The sequence below is a fragment of the Acipenser ruthenus genome, chromosome 13 (assembly GCF_902713425.1).
Source record: "Acipenser ruthenus chromosome 13, fAciRut3.2 maternal haplotype, whole genome shotgun sequence".
NCBI lineage: Eukaryota > Metazoa > Chordata > Actinopteri > Acipenseriformes > Acipenseridae > Acipenser > Acipenser ruthenus.
In genome coordinates, this window is record NC_081201.1 from 27861050 (window position 1) to 27884061 (window position 23012).

The 23012-nt window shown below is 34.4% G+C and overlaps 2 protein-coding genes across 4 annotated transcripts in view; one reads left to right on the top strand and one right to left on the bottom strand.

Moving 5' to 3' along the window:
* Positions 1–795: 795 nt before the first annotated feature.
* Positions 796–9981, bottom strand: cep55l (centrosomal protein 55 like). Its single transcript, XM_034029796.3, has 9 exons — positions 9872–9981; positions 9215–9412; positions 8662–8940; positions 7372–7434; positions 6577–6727; positions 5829–6166; positions 3706–3777; positions 2398–2523; positions 796–2011 (listed from the first exon to the last, which is right to left on the bottom strand). Exons 2-9 carry the CDS (start codon positions 9395–9397, stop codon positions 1793–1795), a joined length of 1431 nt encoding a protein of 476 aa, XP_033885687.1. The 5' UTR covers positions 9398–9412; positions 9872–9981; the 3' UTR covers positions 796–1792.
* A 1774-nt stretch (positions 9982–11755) lies between these two features.
* myofl (myoferlin like) overlaps positions 11756–23012 on the top strand; it is a 58782-nt gene continuing 47525 nt past the window's right edge. For all 3 annotated transcript variants that reach the window (XM_034925945.2, XM_058985002.1, XM_058985003.1), the window contains exons 1-3: positions 11756–11999; positions 14092–14147; positions 14833–14924. In XM_034925945.2, the coding sequence (XP_034781836.2) occupies positions 11912–11999; positions 14092–14147; positions 14833–14924 (236 nt within the window). In that variant the 5' untranslated portion in view covers positions 11756–11911. The remainder of the gene's footprint in view (positions 12000–14091; positions 14148–14832; positions 14925–23012) is intronic.

Sequence of the window (23012 nt, forward strand, 5' to 3'; positions counted from 1 at the left end):
CACTTAAATTCTGTTTAGGCAATCAATCAGGATTGTATAGCGCTGCAAAACAGAAGTTAGAGAAAACTCTCAAGAACCTACTGTTTCTGGTATCCATCAGGGACACATTGTACAGTGTATTAGTTGGGATACTAAGCTCCCTTTTAGATTTGATTAATATGTTAATGTTATTTGGTTGTATTTTAATAGAACAATTTTATCTTGCAATGTCAAGATGCAGCAATTCTGTTAACTGTATCAGTGACAAAGATTTAATGAATTGTTATGAAATACCTGTTTTAACTCATGGATTCTTAAATATGTTAAGTCATGGCATAAAACACTGAAATAGGAAATTAATTCCTGTTGTAAAGATCAGCAGTAACCTGGTGAAAACAGTATCCTGTGTGCCATAGCCTTCACTGTCTACACAATCAGTGCAAATGTAGAAGGCAAATGTATTGAATCCATCAGCTAAAAGACAGTTCCATGCAAGGTCAACAATGAAAGTGCTTATGTTTATTACATTATGTGGCTTGTATGGTTTTGGGGTAGCATGACATTAAATAGGTTAAAAAAAGATGCTTTGTGTCATTGATGGGGATTTTTACTATGAAACATTAAATTTGATTCACAGACCCATATAATTACTTAAATGAAAAAATAAAAACACATTTTAAACGAGAACAAAAAAGCCACAATATGTATACACCTAATATGGGTGCTAACATGCTTGCAGTAAGAGTGTACATTATATAGGTGCTCATTATTACTAGGTTTATTTTATAACTTAATAGGACAAAAAGAGGCACTTCATGAAAGCAGGAGATTTATTGTGAAAAAATAAAACACATTGTTCTAGAATATTGATAGTTTAAGCAATGTAAGGCTTCACAAAATTATTTATTGATATGCATAAACAATCTCTCAGTCATAAATCAAATACTGCTTTATTCTTTCAACATACATTGTGATGGGAAAATAATTAATCCAATAAAGCATAAGGGACTAAAATAGGGTTTATCTCAACAATACCTTCTGCGTTCTCTCAGTTATCTGGCAATCAAACTCTTGTACACCGATTCTGGTGCAAGATTTACTTAACCTTAGTTAGCTACTTTAATCTAGTGCCTAAAATAGTATAATGCAAGGGTTTACTTATGCAATCTAATTTCAGCCATAGATCTGTTGTACAAAGTACAGGATTGTTTAGTCTGTTCCAAAATATACCTTATACCAGGGCGTGACCTAGAGTGCTTTAGAAAAAGGCAGTGTTAAAATATGCAGCACATCCACATAGAAACCTTAACAGCGCTTAAACAGGTTTTAAATAAAAACACCTCCATTAACAATAAAACTACATTATTGAACTTTAAGCCCCAGCATCCAAAACTACTTTTATGGCAAACAACACACATTTTCATACTGACTTACACATTCATTTGTATTCAATGTTAACCAGGAGAATTTAGTAACACTTATTATGGATGTCTCGTTCATTTTAATATAAACTAAATACAAATTAGCCTTTCAGAAATGTATGTCCAAACAGACTAGTATACAGTATTTATTTTTTAATCAAGGGCTAAAGTCCACAACAAATAAAAATAAAACATAAAAAAAAAAAAAAAAAAAGAAATCTGCATTATATATTAAAATTGGCTTTGAGCAGCAGCAGTAGTAGTGCACATAGTAAAAAAATAGTAGGGTTTGCTTTTATATAAAAAAAAGACCTGAATATAAACACTCCAGATCATAATAAAAGGAAGCATGTTCTGTATACAAACATTCAAAAATATTTCCCTTAACAGGGTTATTCTAAACAGTAATCAATGTGTGTTAGCAGCTCACGATGCCGACTGGTTGGATATTTGGCTCTGCATCTTGGGCACTCCAGAAAACTCTCGTCAAGAAGATTGGAGATCTTGGGAGAGGATGTATGGTACAAAGCAGGATCCTGCATAGGTGGCTGATCAAACTCATGTGTGTTGCTGCAGCTAGGCTCAGATAGACGAAACTCTTGCAGCTGTTTCTGGAAAAACACAAAAACAAATACGTAATGCACTCTCTATCGCTCCAATTAACTGCTTTGTAAATACAGTTTTACAAAGCCTTATTTAGTACATGCTTTATCAACAAACAGCCATTGTAATAAAATCTGTTTTACATATAAAACATTAACTTACACCTGAATGTTGTACAGTAATTACACTAATTAGTGAACTATCTATGGAATTAATGATGTTAAGAAAAGCAGTTAAAGTGTTTGTTTTCTTTTTTGTACGTTTAGAGGTTTGTCTGTTTCTGAACATGTATTCAGCTTCACAAAACAGCATAATAATTTGCAAGCACACGTATTGCTCTGTATTTCAGTAGTTAACGAGCATACAGTTTTGCTAGTAGTGTTGTTGATCTTACCGTTGTTTCCAACCTCGTTATCTGTTCTCTTGCTTTGCGTAGTTCCTTTAACACTTTATGTAGCTGTTGTTGTAAACTCTGTCGATCCAGTTTTTCACTTTCAAAGTCTTTAGTGGACATATGGATCTAGTAATAGATCCAAAGCAGGTGAATATGTTTGCAAGTGGATTAGATCGAAAATCATTTGAACATTTTTTTTTTTTTAAATCATGGAATAAAGCAGTACCTTATGGTAAAGGAAGACAAATGACAACAAGAACATAATCACTTTGAACCAATGTTTCAAAGTAACAATGGAAAAGGGAGAGCAGCCTACTGCAGTGAGCTTGTGGTACAGTACACCCATCATGTCTGCGGCCCTAACGGTTGTAAGATGTACCAAATACTCATTTGAAGGGTTTTACAAGATTCAGCATCTACTATTAGCAATTTGGAATGTTACACAGAAACACACCATTCTCTACAAATACAAACTCTGAAGTTTGGCCTTCAGTATATCCCCATCTCTCAGAACTACATGTAACTACAAATACATGCCCTATATTATGAAAAGCACAGACCATCTTAGAAAAACAACTATCGTTTGTTCTAGACCATGCTGCATTTTACTCATAATAAAAAAACTTAAAAAAAAAACAAAAAAAAAACACTTTGACAATTCCCTGCTGAGAGTCATTTGCAAAATCAAAAAGTATCATAACCTGGTTTCATCCACAGTATCTACTTTTAAAAATATAATTGGATAAATTGGTTCTCTAGATATGAGTAAAATGTGTGACATGTATGAAAGTAAAGACAGATGGACAGGGACCATCTTATACTCTCAATAACTTGAATAACCAAGTTCCATCATATCCTTGGTCCCATCCTTTTCCAAGGAATAGCTTTATTATCTGGGAGTTTTGCTCATACAACACTGGTTGGGATCCTTTGCTCTAGGTGATATGTAAAACTCTAAACTCCACTACAGCAGAGTTAAATAACTGTGTATAGGGCCGACTGTACCACAAACAGAACACTGGCCTTATGGACCATTATAATTGTGTCAATAAAATCTGCCACATTATTCCAGTGATTTTTAGTCTGCTTTTTATCAATGATATATATAAAAAAATATTTGCTTAGTGTGCTTTAGCTATAGTAACTATAGAGCCAAAAATAACATTTCTTTTTAGCCAAGAGGTTACCGTTCATGTTAAAAGTATTTGATAATACTCTCACTGATATGATGCAGTGTTCACAGATCCAGTACCATACCACAAAGGAATGCACATTTTATAAACATTATTTTATAAAGGTAGTAAGTACCTGCTGCTCCAGGACAGCAATTCTCGTTTGCTCTTCCTGTTGGCTTAACAATGATTTCTGAAGGAGATTCACCTTTAAAACAGAACATTTATAAAAAAAAATATTATTTAAGACTGAGACCTATATAACCTTTTTAAAATGTATCACACCATTACTGAACTCAACTAGATTATGATTGTACAATGAATAGAAAGACTGACAGAAATAAAAAAATGGAAATCTTGCTGGACAAAAGACCTTTAGCATTACAGGCTGAAATGTCAATATTCCCAAGAATTCTTGCTTAACTACAAATCTGTCACAGGCCAATGACTTTAAGAATACAAAAATACTTCAAATATTTACATATGGTCCAGTTGGCATTCAATACCTGAATTAAATACACAGCAATTCCACTAGATTTTAGGTAATGATAGATGTAGATTACAATAAATCAAGTTACTGCATGGCAAATAAGTTAAGTATAACATATGGTAGGTTTTCAGCTTTCTGCATGATTGCTTGGTGTGGTTTGTGACATACTCTGTATACTATGGCAAGCCAAATTATCATTTAGCTATATCTCAAATTAATTTATAGATCTCTCAATATTTGAATCAATCTCAATCACTTCCAGATATCTAAAATATTTAAAGATACAGCACACCCTCGCTATAACGCCATTCATTGTAACAAACCTTTGGCTATAACGAACCTGACCCCTGGACCCCCCCCAAAAAAAGATAATATAAAACACGCACTGTCAACATCCCGGTCTGTACGTATGGGAAGCCACCGCCGCAGTGAAGTCAACTCTTGTCTTAATAAAAAATGCACACTGTGACAATGCATACGAAACTAAAATAATTTTATGTTGCAACAAAGCTGGAAACTACAGTATATTGATTGTTTGAAAAAAGGAGTAACGCAGGCATATCTGTCGTGAATACAGGTTGTCAAAAGGCACTCTTTTTTGGCTTGTTCAGCAACCATGCAGCAAACAAAAGAAAAAACAACAACAAAAACAACAAAAAAACTTGAGGATCTGATGAACTTCGTGTCAAACTTTTCATGTCGGGTTGATTTGGAATAAAAGATCAGTTTGGGATTCTTGCATGTTGGATTAAGATTTGGTGCACTTTGAAATGATTCGTGTCAGATTGATATTTAGAAAAGTTCATTTCAATTCGGGATTTTTGCTTTTTGTACTGCGTTTTAATTCTTTAACGAATAGGACAAAGCAAAGGCAGAATACTGCATACACGAGATGAACATGTAGTCCTACTTCTACTCAATCTCATCTCATTAATTTACTCCAACGGTTTATCATTCATTTTGATTGTCCTTTCACTATAACGAACCTCTTGCTATAACTAACAAAAGGCTTGTACCTCAACAGATTCGTTATAGCGAGGGAGTACTGTATGTCTAAATCATTTTAAGATATCTAAAAATGATTTCCAGATATCTTTAAATGGGGCTTTAAAATAGATATCTAAAATGCATTTTCAAATATTTTTAAATAATTTTAAGATCTCAAAATGTTTGAAATATCTTTAAATACTTTTCAAATATCTGAAATTAAATTTAAGATATCTTCAAATTACTTCCTGTTCATTTTGAGATCTCTAAATGGACAAGAAGTCCATTCAAAACATCATTTTCACAGGAAGTCATTTAGAAATATCTCAAAATGATTTCCAGTTTATGTCAAGATATCTTTAAATGATTTTCCGTAATCTCTAAATGAACAGGAAGTCACAGATATCTTAAAATAATTGAGATCTCTAAATAAACAGGAAGTTATTTCGACAGAGTGGTGTACCATGCTAGTAAACCATTATTTAAAGATACCTGTAAATCAATGAGATCTCTAGTTCATGTTTTGATATCTCAAAATTAAATGAATATATCTTCAAAATTGTTTATTTACAGATATCTCAAATCTATTTAAATGTATCTGCAAATGATTTACAGATATCTTCAAATGCAATTTGAGATATCTCTAAATGATCATTTGTCTTGCCATAGTACATCCCTTTTGGGTTTTCAGCAAGACTTGTTTCTCTGTGTTTTTTCTACTATGAATCATTTGCAGATTTATCCATGTGAATTTGCTGATGCAAGGACTGCATTTCCTGTACCTGTGATGACAAATCTGATGATCTTTTGGACAGCTCAGATGATCTTTTCCTTTCCTCCTCAAATCGAACTTTGGCATTTTCAAGCTCTTCTTTCAGCCTCTGCACTTTGTCCCCCATGCGCTTCTTCTCATCATCGACATACTGCCTGCTATTTATGCGTTCTGAATGGAGCTGTAGATTTAGATCTTTTACTTCTCTTGATTGTTGGTCATATTTCTTTCTTAATTCAGACAGCTCATGCTGTAATTGGCTCACAGTGGTCTTTTGTGCCTCAAGATCCTTTTTGGCTGTTAGTAAAACCTTGTCATGGTACTCTTGTTTTTTGTCAGGATTGTTTTCTATTTAGAAAAAAATAAAGAAAAAAGGTTAAGACTTCAAAGTAATTCATTCAAACCATCAATGAATATGTTGTTATTGCTGCAATATTTAAAGAAAGGGATCTCACCCTCATGAAACAAACACATGAACTATGAAGTCATTTTCCAGATTTATTTTGCTATCTGTTTTTAATATACTCTTTCTCTTCCTAAATGTAATGAAGACAGCAATGTTAACGTAACAAACCACAGTTCTCTAAAAGGCACCAACATCACTTGCACATGGATAATCCCAATCCAACTAACCACAGAAATGTTTCAACAACAAAATTTACATGACACAACCCTTGAACTGAGGCAGATAAACTTAATGTTTATTGGGTGTATTTTATTTGCTACATTCCCATTTGCCCATTTTCTAATTTTTTTACCTTCTGAATTGCCTTCTTTGTGTCGTTGTTGGAGTGATTGGTTGGCTTGACTTAACTTCTGCTCTAGCTCAAATATTGTTGACAGCAATCCCTTAACATAGGCCTCACGCTGCTGGTCATAAACCAGCCACTGTTGGTTCTTGTCTAGAGCCTTTTTGTAAGAAAAGAAAATTAGGAAAATAAATGCGTTACATAATTTCCATAAGAAAGTTGGATCACTTGGTTTAAGTAAAAATATACACATTTCATTAAGTCTAATTATAAATAATACTTAAGACATTAAGTTTTGGTACATTTATAAATGATATATATATATATATATATATATATATATATATATAAATATTACATCAATAGCTCATTGGGCACATACATAATGTTATTTACATTTTAAATAATGAGCAGATAGGTTTGTTGATTGTTCAAGTTGTATTGTCCCTTGGGATAACAAAATACTGAGCTCAAGTCATGTGCCAGGTGCTCAGTGTTTGGTATTTGAGTTGAGTTGAAATTGCCAAAAGGAGTTATCTGTATAAATAGGCGTTTGAAAAGACATGATTTTAATTAATATCAAGGTCTTGCCATGGCCAGCTTTTTCTCCTGACCAGAATCCAATAGAACACCTGTGGGATCAAATCACCAGTGCCATCCACAGGAGACGATCACGACCAGCCAACCTTCGCCAGCTGGCTGCAGTTGCACAGAAAGAGTGGAGGAACATCCCACAGCAGTCTATGCGTCAACGCTGCCAGGATTGTGTTACTGCTCAGGGAGGTCATACCCAATACTACTTACATCTCTTAGTTGTTCCTGAATCACTACCATTTCAGTTGAAGTTTTTGCTTCAGTTTTGCAATTCTACAAAGAAAGCAGATAAAAATATAAAATGTAAAAATATATATTTTTGTGCCAAATAATTTGTACAGTATTTTGAAACACATATTTAAGTAAACTTTTGTGGAGAATGTTTTGTTTTTCATAATATGCTATAGAAAAATATATATCGTAATGTTATTTTTTATTTAGTCAAATGGATATAAAAAGAAATGGCTTACTGTTCAACAAATGGTTTACAGCAAGTACTAAAACTGAAGGAACAAAATGTAAAGGTAAATGTTGCCATCTACTGGACAACCACTTTATTATTATTTTTTTTTTTTTTAGGTTTAAAAGAATTGACAATCCTAGACAAACTAAAATAATGTAATCCAGTATCTGAAATCTGCTTGTGATGAACCATGTCTGTTTAACAATTTTCTTGAAACTGTTTATTTGTCAACAATTTTACAAAAATCAGATCATTGGTTCTACTCCTACTTTGAGAAATGCAAAAACAAAGTGCAAGCTTGTTTTTGTGACGATGTATTTATGTTTCACGGATTTACTTAAAAAACACAAAAGAAACCAAGTTTGTACAACACTGCATTTCAGAAGAGTATCCGTATTGCTTCATCGGTTTGTGACAATGATCTCCATGACTGACTTAGTTTGTGAACTTTGTGATATTTTGAACATTTCTTATATGATGTCTTATTACATCTTGATGCCTCAGGATTGACTTTTGTTTTGTGATACCCATTATTGAACTTAACCTAGAGCAGGGGTGTCCAATACTGTTCTTTGAGTGCCATTCCACTCCAAGTTTAATAGTGTAAATTAAATAAATAATTACTTCAGGGTCTGGATACAGGATACAGTATTTGCTTCAATTTAAGTAGAACAGGGTTTAAGTAAGACTTAGATTTCAAGGGCCAAATTTGAGCAACTCTATCACTGACTTTAAGAATCATATAATACAGCTGTGTACCAAGTATTAAGCCACGAAATCAAAGTATTTGCTTCTTATCAGCTAGAAACCAAAAACTCACATGACATGATGGCTATCGATTTTCAGAAAACTGAAAACATGAATCCAACATCTTACTTTTTTTTTTTTTCTTGCAGATTCACAAAAACACATAAGCTCCGAGAGGGGTTTCCCCCCTTTTTTTTTAAAATATATTATGTTTAAGAAAAAAAGCCAATTACTTTGTGAATAATGCAACAGTGTACTGTGTGAATAATAATATAATTTACTTGGTTTACCTGTGATGATACTTCATTTCCAACAACTTGATTTTCAAACTCTTGGCATTTGGCAGCAATTGCAGCATACTTATTTTTCACACTCTCTGTCTCCTCGGCAAGAGACTTAAATAATTGCTCTCTCCTTTCTGCCTCCTTATTCTTTTCAGCCAGCTGAGCACGCAAGGTGACAACATCCCCATTCTGCTTCAGCTGCTGCCTAAGAGTAATAACTTCATTTTCCTTGGCTGCAAGCTGCTGGGTGTTCTTTTCTTTTAAAGTTTCAAGTTTAAGAATGGTCTGTAAAAATAAAAGAAAACAATTGAATCTGTCATTTTAAAAAAATGCTTTAATATTGTGCAGTATATAAGCTATCCTATAGCTGTTTATTGTTCTGGCACTGTGAATAATTGTCACTACAGGTATTTGCCTTTCTAAGAACACTCACCATTAATTAACTTTAGGAAACTAAAATAAACATTTCTCCATTAAAATACAATTAATTTAGTCATTCTGGTAGCTAACAAAGAAAAGACAATAGCATTACATAAGTGTGTCTTCAGCAGTCCATTACCTCTAAAAGCTGGTTTCTTTCCATATCAGTTAGCTTGCCTTTTCGTTTTGAAATTTCGTCCATGGTCTTTTTAAGGAGTGCATTTTCTTTTCTGAGTTTATCAATCTCTGTGTCGGACTTGGAGACACCTAATTTTATGCCTAATTTGCTGGTAATGGCAGCTTTTGCATTTCTAGAAGTCATTTTTTGGAGTGTATTCTGTAATACAAAAGACACGAAATTAAATGGGGTTTACAGACAGTAATATAGTGAGAGTGAGATTAAAGAGCACCGCTAGACACAGATATAACGAGTAGCACTAAACTAGGCCAACGTGTTTATTTGATTTGTTCCTGAAAACATAGCCTATTTGTACTTAAACAGAGCGGACGTTGGCTGGAATTTAGTTCACTCGGTAAACCACTTTCAAACAGTTACAAAAAATGAACGTTATTGAAAAGTACTTAATAACAGGCAGTAAATTCAACTCGCTCACACAAACGAAACCAAAATAACGTGACAAACAACCGCGTACTTTTCAAAAATGCAGACACATATTTAGCTAACAGTGCAAGTTTATTACAATGTTATGGTTATAAAAACACACATTGGCTGTTTTTTGTAATGCTGATTGGTAATTTGGTCACATTTAAAATCAGGAAATCGCCAAAACTGTACCTTCAGATTTAAACGGTTCTGTCTTCCTTCCTATCGCTTCAAAACAAGTTTGAATACGGCGGTGATATACGTCATTTCCGGTATATTGCTGTTGCAGGCTGTCAAAAAGTTTCAAGCTGTGTGTGCGTATATATATATATAGTATTATTTTTATTTATTATGTATCTTTTTATTTGTTTCATTTTTATTTATATTTGCTTATTTATTTATTTTTATTATATATGTACATACCGTTACAATGTTATGCTAATTTTCATTTTATTCACATCACTTATGTATTTATTTATTTTATTTTTACATTGTTTAGTGTCCCGTCCTGTTTTTTTCAACACAGAATTTTCGTTACAGTATTAGAATTATTGTGATTCAAAATGGGGTTATTTTTGTTAAAGTTCTGATGACCCCTTTGACTATAAACACTGGCGTTTTACAATTTGACGGTAATTTATTTTACTTTTTTAAAAACAAATGTGAAAATTACACACTAGAGTAAAAAGGTTTGATTTGTAGAGATCTACTAGTATAAGTGTCATTTGGGCCGTTCTGTGTGAAAAAATAAATCCACTGAGAATGTTAATTTATGTAAGAAGTCAGACTTATTTTTTTTTTATATCTGTTACTATTAAAACAAAGCTGCATTTTACTTTCACAATAACAGACGCAACTTAATAAGCCTTTATATACCTGGCCCCTTGTTCTAATGTGAGGAAAATCGATTTAATCTTGTAAACCAGCAGAGGGCGCAGCGAGAAAATTGAATATAATTACCGGTGGTCATTATTATAATTATTATTATTGTTGTTGTTGTTGTTGTTGTTGTTGTTGTTATGAAGACTAACTGTTAATTATTTTATTCGTCGAATTATAGTTCATGGAGTTACAGTCTCTCTGTAGTAGGAATGTTGCTTTGATGTACAGACTTTCTTTTTCGCGCCTCTATTATTAAGATCACACTATAATGCAGTGCGCAACAATGCGTTGCTAAGGGAATTCTTGATGCTCTGTATATATCCTCAAGTCTCAGACGGCATGATAAACAGATAAACTTTGGATCACAGACTGAAATACAGACAAGCTGTTTTCAAAGGGATAAAGGGCTGAAGGGGTGTTGATATTGATCAAGGAGAGTATCGTCAGAGTAAATATGTAATAAACAGACAGCAGTGACATCGTGGTTTGTTGTATATAATACAACAGCTTGCTCTCATTTCCTAAAGTGAGCAGGGTTTGTAAACTGTATGGCCGTTTTAGGCTATTTTGGAATGGTATTATATAACCCCATGGATATTTAGCTGGGGTAACATGCAACTGTGTTACTTTCAGGGGACCTGGGTAAAACTGGGGCTACTTTTTAAAGAAGCAACCATCAGTGAGGTATCAGGCATGTGATCATTACTGAATGCTATTTTAGGGGTGGACAAAGTTGGCATAAGCAATAGCTCTTTGGAAAAAAAAAAGAATAGAAAAAAGTAATTACAGTATGTAGCCTAATACTGCAGCAATGGTATTACATCATGACGTACTTTAGAAGGTTTCTTTAAAAAATAATCTGACGTTACAGTAACAACTGTAAAATACAGTACTACATAAGATTATTATTATTATTATTATTTTTAAAAGAGCACTTGGTGGAGTATGTTTTAAATTAGGCCTAATGTCAGGAATATTGATAGTACAATTGGAATTTATATTTTTTGTGACATTATTATTATTATTTATCCATGGTTCGATGTAAATCACTTTTATTTTCAAAGCATTTTCTCCACAGCGGGAGACATGTGCACCTCGCTGCATTGCTTACCTTTTCGATAGCTCCAACAGGCTAACCCGTCAGAACTGCATGGGTATCCGCTTTGAGGTAATGCCCAACCTCTTTGCGTTCCACCCTCCTCATTTCCAAAACTACAAACATGAGAGGCATTTCCTCTTTCTTCTGTGCGCTGCCTGTCTGCAGTAAGTGATGAAGCGGTAGCAGAGTATGCAGCAACTCGACTGACTTACCTTTTGCTAGAAATAAAGGTATATTAACACGTCGACACGATGCTTCGGGTGGTTGTGGAATCTGCAAGCAAAATCCCCAAAAGCAGCTTTGGAACACCCGATCCAATAACCACTGTTTATTTCAAGGGTAAGTAAAGCCTTCTTTCTTTCTTTCTTTCTTTCTTTCTTTCTTTCTTTCTTTCTTTCTTTTCTGAACATTTGTTCAATTTTCTGTTAAAACTGTTAGGCTTTGTTTGTGTCAATCATTTATATTTAATAAATAAATAAATAAATAAATAAATAAATAAATAACTATTTTAACATTTTGCATAGTTACGTTTATTGTGTAAATATATAGTAACTAGAAACTGACAACGTTTAGTATCCATTTTTTCTATTAAATAGATTGGGCATTTGTAGAGTACTGTATTGTATTTTGTTGCATCCAAAAGCCAAACTTGAAGGTAATAAGGTGTTGCCATGGTAATGTTAATATTTGTTAGGTTTTCACGGAATGCGCTCGAAAACTAGGCTTGGTGCTGTATGGTTGGGGTGGGGTGGAAGAATGGGTTTAACAATTTGGGAAGTATCCGTAGGCTTTTTATTATATATATAATAAAAATATATGCATGCATTGTTATAGTGTTTATTTTGTTTTAGCAGGAATCTAACAAAATTGCCAACACTAAAATATTATACCCTCACATTTGGGAAACACACATACATTGACACGCAGTGTGCTATGCAGGGGAAGGTGATACTCATTTGTAATCAATGATACAAGGCTGTGATGACATTTGATCAGATGTCATTTTTGCTTTTGTAAAGAAAATGCACTAGTGGATGGAATAGTGTTTATTGTATCCTGTCCTAGTAAACCTTTTTGGTGCATAGTGTGTGTGGGGAGGTCATAAGCAGAGCACTGTAATTGCATCCATGTACAATTGTTCCTTTAACTGAAGAGTGTATACAGGTTGAAATTACTTCCTGTATAGGTGTGGTTGATGCAGTATTATTAAGCAGATTGTACCTGGTGCCAAATCTACACAAGTAACACATTAGTTCCAGTATTATACTGTGTATAAGAATTGTAGGTCTTAAGGAATTAATATGTTGCTCAAATTACAATGTAATCTAAATAGGACACAGGCAATATGAGCCAGTAACGAGGAGGCTGTACGAGACAGATGTTAGAAAATCAGGACTATATTTTAGAAGTTGACAGTTGAAAAGATAAATGGGGGAAAATGCACAAAACAGGTAACTGATGTCTATTGCAGACAGACAATATATACAGTATGTATATGCTGAAAACAGAGGACTGTAACAGTTTTGTTCCAGAAACAGAAAAGCCACACCTCTTGTAATCATTGATTTCACATCAAAGGTAGAGAAATATGCAGGGTCCGCCCGGATATGCCAGTGAATACAAGGAATCTGTGAAGCTATTGTTCACCAATCCATCTCTTCAGACACTGCACATGGTAAACAGTGTTACTTTATTATGAGGTTGCCTTTCAAGAAGTAAACATTAGCGTTCGGGCTTAAGACCTTGATTATTGTATCCTTAATAAAGGAGTGTTTCAAAGGAGGAGAGCGCTTGTGTGTCTGCTGCTGAAACTAGGGGATTTAGAGAATGTAAACACACTGGAAAGCAAAGTCTGGTTTCTAATGAAGTAGAGTGCAGAGAAGGCTAAACTGTAGCGATATTGTGTACTAAACTCTTTCCAGGAATGGCCCTATGTACAGTTCTGCTTGACTTATTTTGTTTTTTAGGATTTATTTTGCCACGCTTCACACTAGACTGGAATGACCTCTGTGCACCCTGTGGTTTCTTGATTTTATATATATATATATATATATATATATATATATATATATATATATATATATATATATATATATATATATTATTATTATTATTATTATTATTATTATTATTTATTTCTTAGCAGACACCCTTATCCAGGGCGACTTACAATTGTTACAAGATATCACACACACACACACACACACATGTATATATCCCTGAATGGACAACAGTCTCAAAAATGTACAGATCATTTAATGCACAAGCCATCTCACAAGTGTATTGGCACACCGTAATGTGTGCCAATACACATGCTAAAAGACTGGGGTGGGTCATTCATTGGCCAAACAAATTAAATATACCCAAAATATTAGCAGTTATGACTACAAAAATATTATTTAAGCCAATAATATATATATTTTTTTTTCAGATGAAAAGAAGAAAACCAAATCAATTAATAGTAATTTAAATCCTGTTTGGAATGAGGTAAGATGTGTTTCAAAATGTCATTTTATCTGCTTTATAGGCTAAGAGCAAACCTTGAGTGGAAAAATCTTGTGTTGTATTTATTTAAAAAAAACAAAAATGTTTCTATATATAAAACTACATTTTTTTGGTCATTCTGGTTGTAAAGACCATGATACTCCTTCAAAAGAAAGGCGAACAAGTGACCAGAAAATATGTGTTTAAATTCTAACTGGCTGTTTCTTTCGACTTTGTACCTATCTTGGGTCAAAATGTAGCTAAAGCCTGAAATAGATATGTTAAATGAGCTCAGTCTTCATCTACCATAATTGGGAAAAATCAGAGGTAACCTGGCTTAAGTCTGAAATCATTCCTTTTAATTAATATCTTGACTATCTTCAGACTTTAAAAACAATATGAAATGTGGGTATATAGATATATCATAGCTAATGTCATCTTTTGGGGTTTTTTTAGACAAACTTTTTGTATTGTTTTCTCTTACAGTCCTCACATATTGGTGACTTATTAAAACTCCAGTGTGTAACCATTAATCTGTCCACCTGGAACACTGGATGTAGGGGGATAGGATAATGGGTACACACTGGTCTACTTGTGATCGACCACATAATGTATAAACACAGACATGAAAAACATACTTTATTTCTGAACATGAAAAACAGATACTGAGTTTTATTTCTGCCTCCAGGTCCTTGAATTTGACCTCAAGGGTTTACCACTGGATTCCTCCTCGTTCATCACTGTTACAGTCAAAGATTTTGAAACCATCGGAAAAGACAAGTATGTTCCCTTTAGTCCTGATTATGCATTTTGTTTTTTTAACTACCTGCCTGTAAACTGACAGGCGTGCATTAACTTGCTGCAATATTACAAATGCAAGTTACAATTGCAACACTTGCAGTAAAAAATAACAATATAGTATGATGAGCAGTTGATACTATGAATTGTGAAAAAGGCCATCCAAACATTGTTAAGCTTGATAAAGGTACTATGCCCCTTTCACTTATTTAATTATTTCATTAGAGAGTTTAGGATGGATAAGGATATGGTTTAGGTCCAAGAACAGCATTACACTGTAGAGAGAATTGCCCAGAATGTTGATAGAAATGTTATTGTTGACCCACTTCAATTACACACTGGGCAGATGTGCTCCAAAGAACAACTTATATGAGGTGTGAAAAGCACTTTGGTGCAATGACATTCTTTGTAGTATAAGGCATTATTTTTACTTTGTTAAATAACATGTAGTTTCCGGACCCTATTGATGTGGAATTCGATTTTGTATTAGTATAGCGTATATTAAGTTAGTGAGGCGATAGACATTCTGAACTCAATTAAATGATTTGCATGGAATATGCCCTTCCCAAAGAAATATCAAGCCCTTGTTTCCTGTTTGTTGCCCATGCATTAATATGACATTTGCTTTACAAAAGTATAAAATAAATTAGTGCTAAGTAACAGAATTAATATATAATAGATTGTGATGGGGAGCCCCGCCCCTATGTATATTTGTGCACTATTTTGTTATGATTTATGATTTATTGTATTATTATGATTTATGTATTGTATAGGACGGCGAAAAGCCAATATTATTATGTATTGGTTGTATTATTATTGTTTTGCGGCGTGGACGAAAAGTCGCAAGAATTATTTGTTGTTTGATTTTAGAAATTGCTTGTGAGAATGCGTGACTGTCGGCTAGTAATTATTGAATTGGCTGACAGTCACGCATATTTAGTAAACTCATGCAGAATGTGACCGAGGGGTTAATAAGATAATAGCTAGTTAATCTCTCAGGCCCCACTATAAGAACCTGCAGCTGCAACGGGTTGAGTGTTTTCAAGAGGCGGAACGAGACGGGTGGTAAAGTAAAATTAAAGTAAATCTAAAACAATTGTTAAGCATGCTGGGTCTACACCAACACGATACGTGTTTTGTTCAGTCTGTTTGTTTGTTTGTTTGTTTTGGCCAACGCGCTGTTTGCTTTTGTTTTGTTTGAACTGTTTGTTTATATAATAAAACGTTGAGCGCCGATAGCGTCTCAGTTTGCCCCGCCATTACTTGTGGTTTCTGTTTGTGGTCTGACGTCACCCCACCAAAGCCATCCTGTTAACATAGAGTTATTAAACTTTTCAAGTAGTCTAAACTTCAATTTATCTTGCAATAAATTGCAGTATTTAAGTTTTATATTTTGGCTTTAGGCAGCACCTTTTGGGAATATGGTAGGATGTTCAGTCAGGATATGCCTTCACAGTTGCTACACCCATTACTGTGCGTGCTATACCCTGCTCTAGAATTTTTTAGATAGAGAAGCATTCTGTCTGATGTCAACTGTGCAGATTGTGTTAGGTAGAGGTGATTCTGAATTCTGAGTTTGCAAGGCGACTAAAAGCTGGGGAATATAGTAAAATCCCCCCGGTATTTGTAAGTGAGCCCATTTTAATCCTAGCTTGCAGAAATTAGGTAGACTTAACAAGAAAAACACAAATTCCTTCCATAACATGGCCAGTAGATTTGAAGCACCGATTCAATGCATTGGCAAGGTGTTTAAATTGTTTTGGAAGGAATAAAGGATTAGTCTTCCATGGATAGCCCATTGTCACAAAAGTGTGTGCCACATATCTCAGGTGTTTAAATAATGTGTGTCTAATTCCTGTATTCAGGGCCGGCCTTACCTATTTGTGGGAACCCCTCACCCCCCCCCCCCCCCCTTTCAGCCTTGTGATGAATAGCCAAAAAAAAAGAAGTCTCATCATTAGAAATGAACCTTTCTTGCTTTTTTTGCTGCAAAATTGTTTACTAAGTCTGTATAGTCCAGTCTTCTGGCAATGTTATTTTCAATGGAAATCATTGCTAAACCTGTTAAACGATCTTGACTCATATTGTAAATTAAATTAATGTCAGCTGACACTAGCTTCCCTGTTTTGTTTTTTTGGTTTAAAGTTTTTTTTTGTTTACCTGGGGAAAATAAATTTGACTTTCTACCCAGAAGTGTTGCCCTTTGAAGTAAAAAATGAGCCCCAATCCAGCTCAGTTAGTAAACATACTGTACATAAGTACCTAGATCTAAAGTAAAAAACAAACGCCTATAATAAATCCTTGAGTGGCATTCCAACAAATCCATTTGTAATTGTCATTTGGGTAAGTTAGAGTCTTCTTTATTACAATGACATTTCCATTGCAGCTTTGCATGGCTTGTTTATCTCCTCTTATTGTTTTAGGCATAGTACACATGCCTAAAGGTACTTGGTGACAGTAAAATGTAGCAAGGACCCCTGAGGAGTTATAATGTCAGAGAATGCATTCTAATGTATTTGATTAAAGGATAGCAAACCAAGGTTTTAAAATTAATGTCCAATAACTTTAGCAGCATTATCACTGGTCCTGACTCTTCTGTTGAATATATTTTGTTTAATGATGCAGATCAAAACAAATCAAACTGTTTGTGAACCTGACTCACTTGTTGTGCAGCATGTCACATGCCCCTACTCCAATGGGAGTAGACATGCACAGCACAGGAAAGAAGCTGCAGCAACTTTTACATTTCATAGTGACTTCTTCCAAGCTGAAGTTTGTTAATATTGTTAGTGCTAATACGAGAAAAGAAAAAAGGATTTTAGAACCTTGGCTTGGATGTCTTTAGTCACACAATAACAGGAGCCTTTCTGACATACAGACTCTCACTCTCAAGTGCCCGTGTATGGGGACAGCACATTTAAAAAATAAACTAAATAAATCAGGGTAATATGCTCACTTTAAACTAAATAAATTAGCCTTTCCCCCTTATGCTTCATGTCTGTTTTATAGCATTTTGCAGCTTAAAGGAGATATAAGTAAACTGAGAACATGAAACAAATAGTGTAGCTTTTAGAAACATTGGAGTATAAACACAGGCTAGTCAGAAGAGATGTGGTTACATTTGCCTCACTAATTAAACAAAGCCAGGCTGATTTTAGTTTTTTTTTGTAGGTTATAGGGCAGCAGTGTGGAGTAGTGGTTAGGGCTCTGGACTCTTGACCGGAGGGTCGTGGGTTATATCCCAGGTGGGGGACTGCTGCTGTACCCTTGAGCAAGATAATTTACCTAGATTGCTCCCGTAAAAGAAAACAACTGTATAAATGGGTAATTGTATGTAAAAATAATATGTAAAAAAATAATAATGTAAGTGTATGTAAAAATAATCTGATATCTTGTAAAAATTGTAAGTGGCCCTGGATAAGGGTGTCTGCTAAGAAATAATTAATAATAATAATAATAATAATAATAATAATAATAATAATAATAATAATAATATAGGCATGTCTGTGAATTACTTTTTTTTTTTTTTTTTTAGAAACGGTTGTGGTTTTCCAAGAAACATATGGGATAAATCAAGAAAGAGTTACAATACAATTCAGGGGCTCTTACAGTTTTGTTTCAGGACATTTTATAATCGCAAAGTTCTCAAGTCATGTTTCTTAAAAGTAAGAAACATCCGTGTTTATGTGAAAGTAACCTAATTTTTGTATTTCTGTTTAAAGACAATAAATCAAAGAGGCTGTTTTTCAAACAATTTAATAGAAGTATATGTTTTTCATTTCACTGCAGTGCTGAGCTCACACAGTTCAGTGCCAACAGCATTATATGCGTGTCTTCTGCAAGCAAATCAAAAGGGCTGCACTCGTCACAGTATCTTCCTTTTGGAAGGGCAGGGGTTAATGAGCATTTCATTGAGTAACACTAAGAAAAACCCACTCAATTTGTCTGTAGGAGAAAAATCACTGTAATCACAGACATTTTTCCAGGATCTGTGGGCGGTTTGTTGCCTAGCAACAGCTGGAAAGTGAAGCTGGGCACACCTGTGTGTGTGTGTGTGTGTGTGTGTGTGTGTGTGTGTGTGGTAGTTTCCAGCTTCAAACAAAGCACTCAATGTGATGTGTGATATACAGTTGCAGTAACTACTAATTATTTTTTTTTTCTGGGGTACAGATACCAAGTTGTTTTTATCTGTCATTTTCCAAGGTTACCTACACTTTGTATCATCTGTATAGCAAGCACATGCCTCCTATATTTTGTTTATTTAGAAACTGGAATTTAACTTATCTTCAGATATGGAGGCAGTCTGCCTTCTCACTTCAGACATAAGCCAATGCTGAGTCATGCTTGCCCTGGAACAAACCCATGATCTTCTTCATTCATGTCTGTACTAACCACCCTGACATTTTGTTAGATAGCTGACCATTAATAAATGCAAATGTTTTATGCAGCCTGTGGTTTTAGTTAAGATTAACAGGCTTCTATTAATTCAGTGCTCTGGTTTTACTCATTTAAAAATGTATGTAGTGAAATATTATTTTACAAGTTATGTTGAGGCTGTCACTGGAAATAACATTACACCCAATTTCATCATTGTGTCCAGTGTTATACTGTAGTTGAACTTGGTCATACTGTGGACAAAGTAGTCTTTCCTCAGTTGGGGGCAGATTAACAAACTTTCCAATTTCCTTTGAGTTATATTCCAGGGCTGTAAGACGCATGTTTTTAGTTCATTTCTAAGTTCTCAGTTCTTAGTCAGGGTTTGCAGCCACTCTGAACTGACTCATTCTCAGGGGACTCCAAGGGAAGCGAGGGGAGGTGCTGCCACACATCTGCCTCCTCAGTTAAAGATAAGTTGACCGTGGCAGTGCCTTAAATAAATACTGTAGTCTGCCAAACATGAAAGTAATGTGAGCTTAAATCGCATTCCTGGAGCTCTTCTATCCCCTGTCTGCACCTATCATGGCTGGCTTTATTGTAGTAGCAAAGGGTGTGGACACAGAAGCTGCCACTGCACCTAGTCCTGGGTTTTCACAAAGCACATTAATAGGCAAGGTTACAATATCTCTTCACAGCAGGGAATATTTACTGATTCCCTTCCTAATACTGGAAAATCTATTTTGCCAATATTGAAGATTATAAACCAAGTACTGTATTACATTAAATACAATTTACATATGTCTTAGATAAACAATCTTTTATTAAAAAAAAAACCAAAAACATTCAGATAGTTTAGATGAAGTCTTGGGGTCCTCAAGGCTCAATATAATTTCTTAGGGCCTCGGCCTGTGACCGTTGATCTTAAGAATCTGGCCTCGAATGTCCTTGGACCAAGGACTGGACGTTTCAATCAGGTCACATTAAATTTCTTATACTGACAACTATTATAAAATGTATATACCTAAATACTGTCCAAATTTCTTTTTCAAATTTTACACTAAATTGCACATTTTAAGGACAAGGATATTTTTTGAAACACATTTTTAAAATTTTTTTTTACTTAAAGACAAATAGCTGCCTATTCTGCTGTCATTAAGACCGGCAAGTTACTGCTGTTAAAAAATATGTGAAAATGTGAGTATAAAGGACAAATAGCTATTTAGAAACTGGACATTGTATTTCAGTTCCAGTTATGCACAATGTATTTTGAAAGATGTTATGCATGTGATCTCATGCTGCCATGCAGGAAGGTTTATTTCAGCTGTACTTCCCAATTTTTGGTCACAGAATATTCTGTGGTTTTCTTTATAGGGTAGAATTGTCCAATTTACTGTACATATCTATTACGGAACTGGAACTAAACATGGCTGGGTGAATTAGTGGCTGATTGAAAAGTACAGACTGTTACGGATTTCAAGGTTCTTGGTCATACGTGCATTTAAATATTATTTAAATTTAGATGTTGCATAGTCTTTCATTTTTAATAAGATTGATTATTGTTAATAAAATATCCCTTTCCCTTTTTTGGTTTTACTTCCTAGTTTTAATTTGATGTTTTATGGTATATTCTGTGGTACCAGCCAATGAAAGGAATGAAAAGATAGCACAGGCTGTAGCGTAGTGCATAGACCATGCTGGGTATGTAGATACAGTACATGGATGTTTCATGTTTGAATATTCTTTCAAACTTCGGATGACACTACAAATACAAAGATGGATGTAGCACTGTATTATAGTAGAGAGATTTGCACCTATACCCTCTAAGGATAAGCCACCACTAGTACTTTAACATGCTTGAAGAAATCAGAGAATTAGCCTGGTGGGGTATTTGGTTGATCAAATCAATCTCTTAAAAATACAATTAAAACCCTATCAATTTACCAAGTTGAGAAGCATGTATAGCCAGAAAATGTTTTATTGCTTGGGAGTGACCAGGCAGGCATCGGTATACTTTATAATCACAATCCTACAGTCGACATTTAACAGTGTGAGTTGCAGTAGGAAGTCAGCCGGTAGCATGGTAATTCTGCACCAGACAATCCGCCTACAGAAACAAAGTGACACCTGAGTCACTGTGAAAGGGAGGAGGCTCTGGGTGTTGGCTTACCCCTAGCTAGAGCTGAGTTAGTGAAGTATTGAATAACAATATTGAGCACCTGACAAGACCATGAAATAAACAGTGAGAGATCTTAATACTGCTGCACTAAAAATGATAACGCTTATGTTTTTTGAACCTCGTTCCGCTGTATTTTTGTGATTTGTACAATGATCGTATTTACACATCCTCTAGGGAGCAGTCATATAGGGACAAGGGATCAAGGGATGTTTCGATCAAAGATGTCACTTCCACTTTTAAAGGTTTACTGCAATAAAACATATACTGTATACAGTAGCATAGTGAAACAGAGAAATGGGAAACCATAGGAAACTGCACAATCATGAATATTACTGTGGTTTCAGTTGTTGCAACCTTTTGGTCTCCTGAAGCTGTTTTTTTTTAAATTTTATTTCGAGAATTTCGCAAGCTAGAGTTTACTGTTTAAAAAAAACAAAAAAAAAAAACAACAGTATTTGGCACCAAGCCAAGTCTTGGAAAAGATCTGTGTTAGTCAATCAACAAATATGATCATGGAACCCATAGAGAATATGCATATAATATGCAAACTTGTCATATTTCCTTCCATTTGTAAAATATAAAATACATGTCATATTTGGTGCTGGGAGTCAAAGATAATAATTTAAGTAGTCTGATACCCTCTGTTTATCTTTAGATTTGGGATTTTTTTTTTATCCAGTGGTTTATAATTAGTTGAGTTAATAAAGATGAGTGGCATACTTTGTTTATGTACAGTGCATTATGGAGACACCTTCTGGAAAGGTGATCTATAATTCTATTATCTTGTTCTTGTTGCTAATGGTTCTGCTAAGGTTTCTTCTGAAAACATGCTGTCATTATATTGGTATCCCCAAAGCATAGTTAAAGAAAACAATTGGTGGGGAATGATAGCAGAACTTTTCAACCTTGTGAGTAGCTGGGAGTGAGACCATCTGTAGGAACACAGTGCACAGAACAGTTCTTCAGCTACAGTGGAAAGTACAGTGAGTCATATTGTTGAGCTGTTTTAATTACAGTGCAGGTTGCCATGGTGCTGTGAATATATCTGTAGGAACTAACAGAAAACATTTGCAGTGGTGTGCTGGTAGGAGTCTTTAGCAGTGACTTCCATCCCACATTTCCCCAAAATACTTGTTAATTATTTATCACATGATTGTCGATGCTGTTGTTTAGGTAAAAGTGACAAAGCTGAGGTTATCTAGAATGCACCATCATCCAAAAACAGTGGTTTGGGATATTAATTTCCAGTTTATTACAATAAGTTAGTAATTTTACTTTGATATTTAAATTGATACAATTGAAATGATTAACTTTAAGTAAGACAGTGTTGCAGACAACGTTTTCATTTGTAGACCATGGCATGATTTGATTATTTTGGTATTCAAGTGGTTGGTGCTGATTCACATAATTCCCTTTTCATTATATCAAAAAGTATTTTCAAAGCTAAAATGACAACAGTATGTTCACCATTGATGGGTCCATTTTTGTGTGGGCTTTTCTTGTATTGAGCCCTGTGT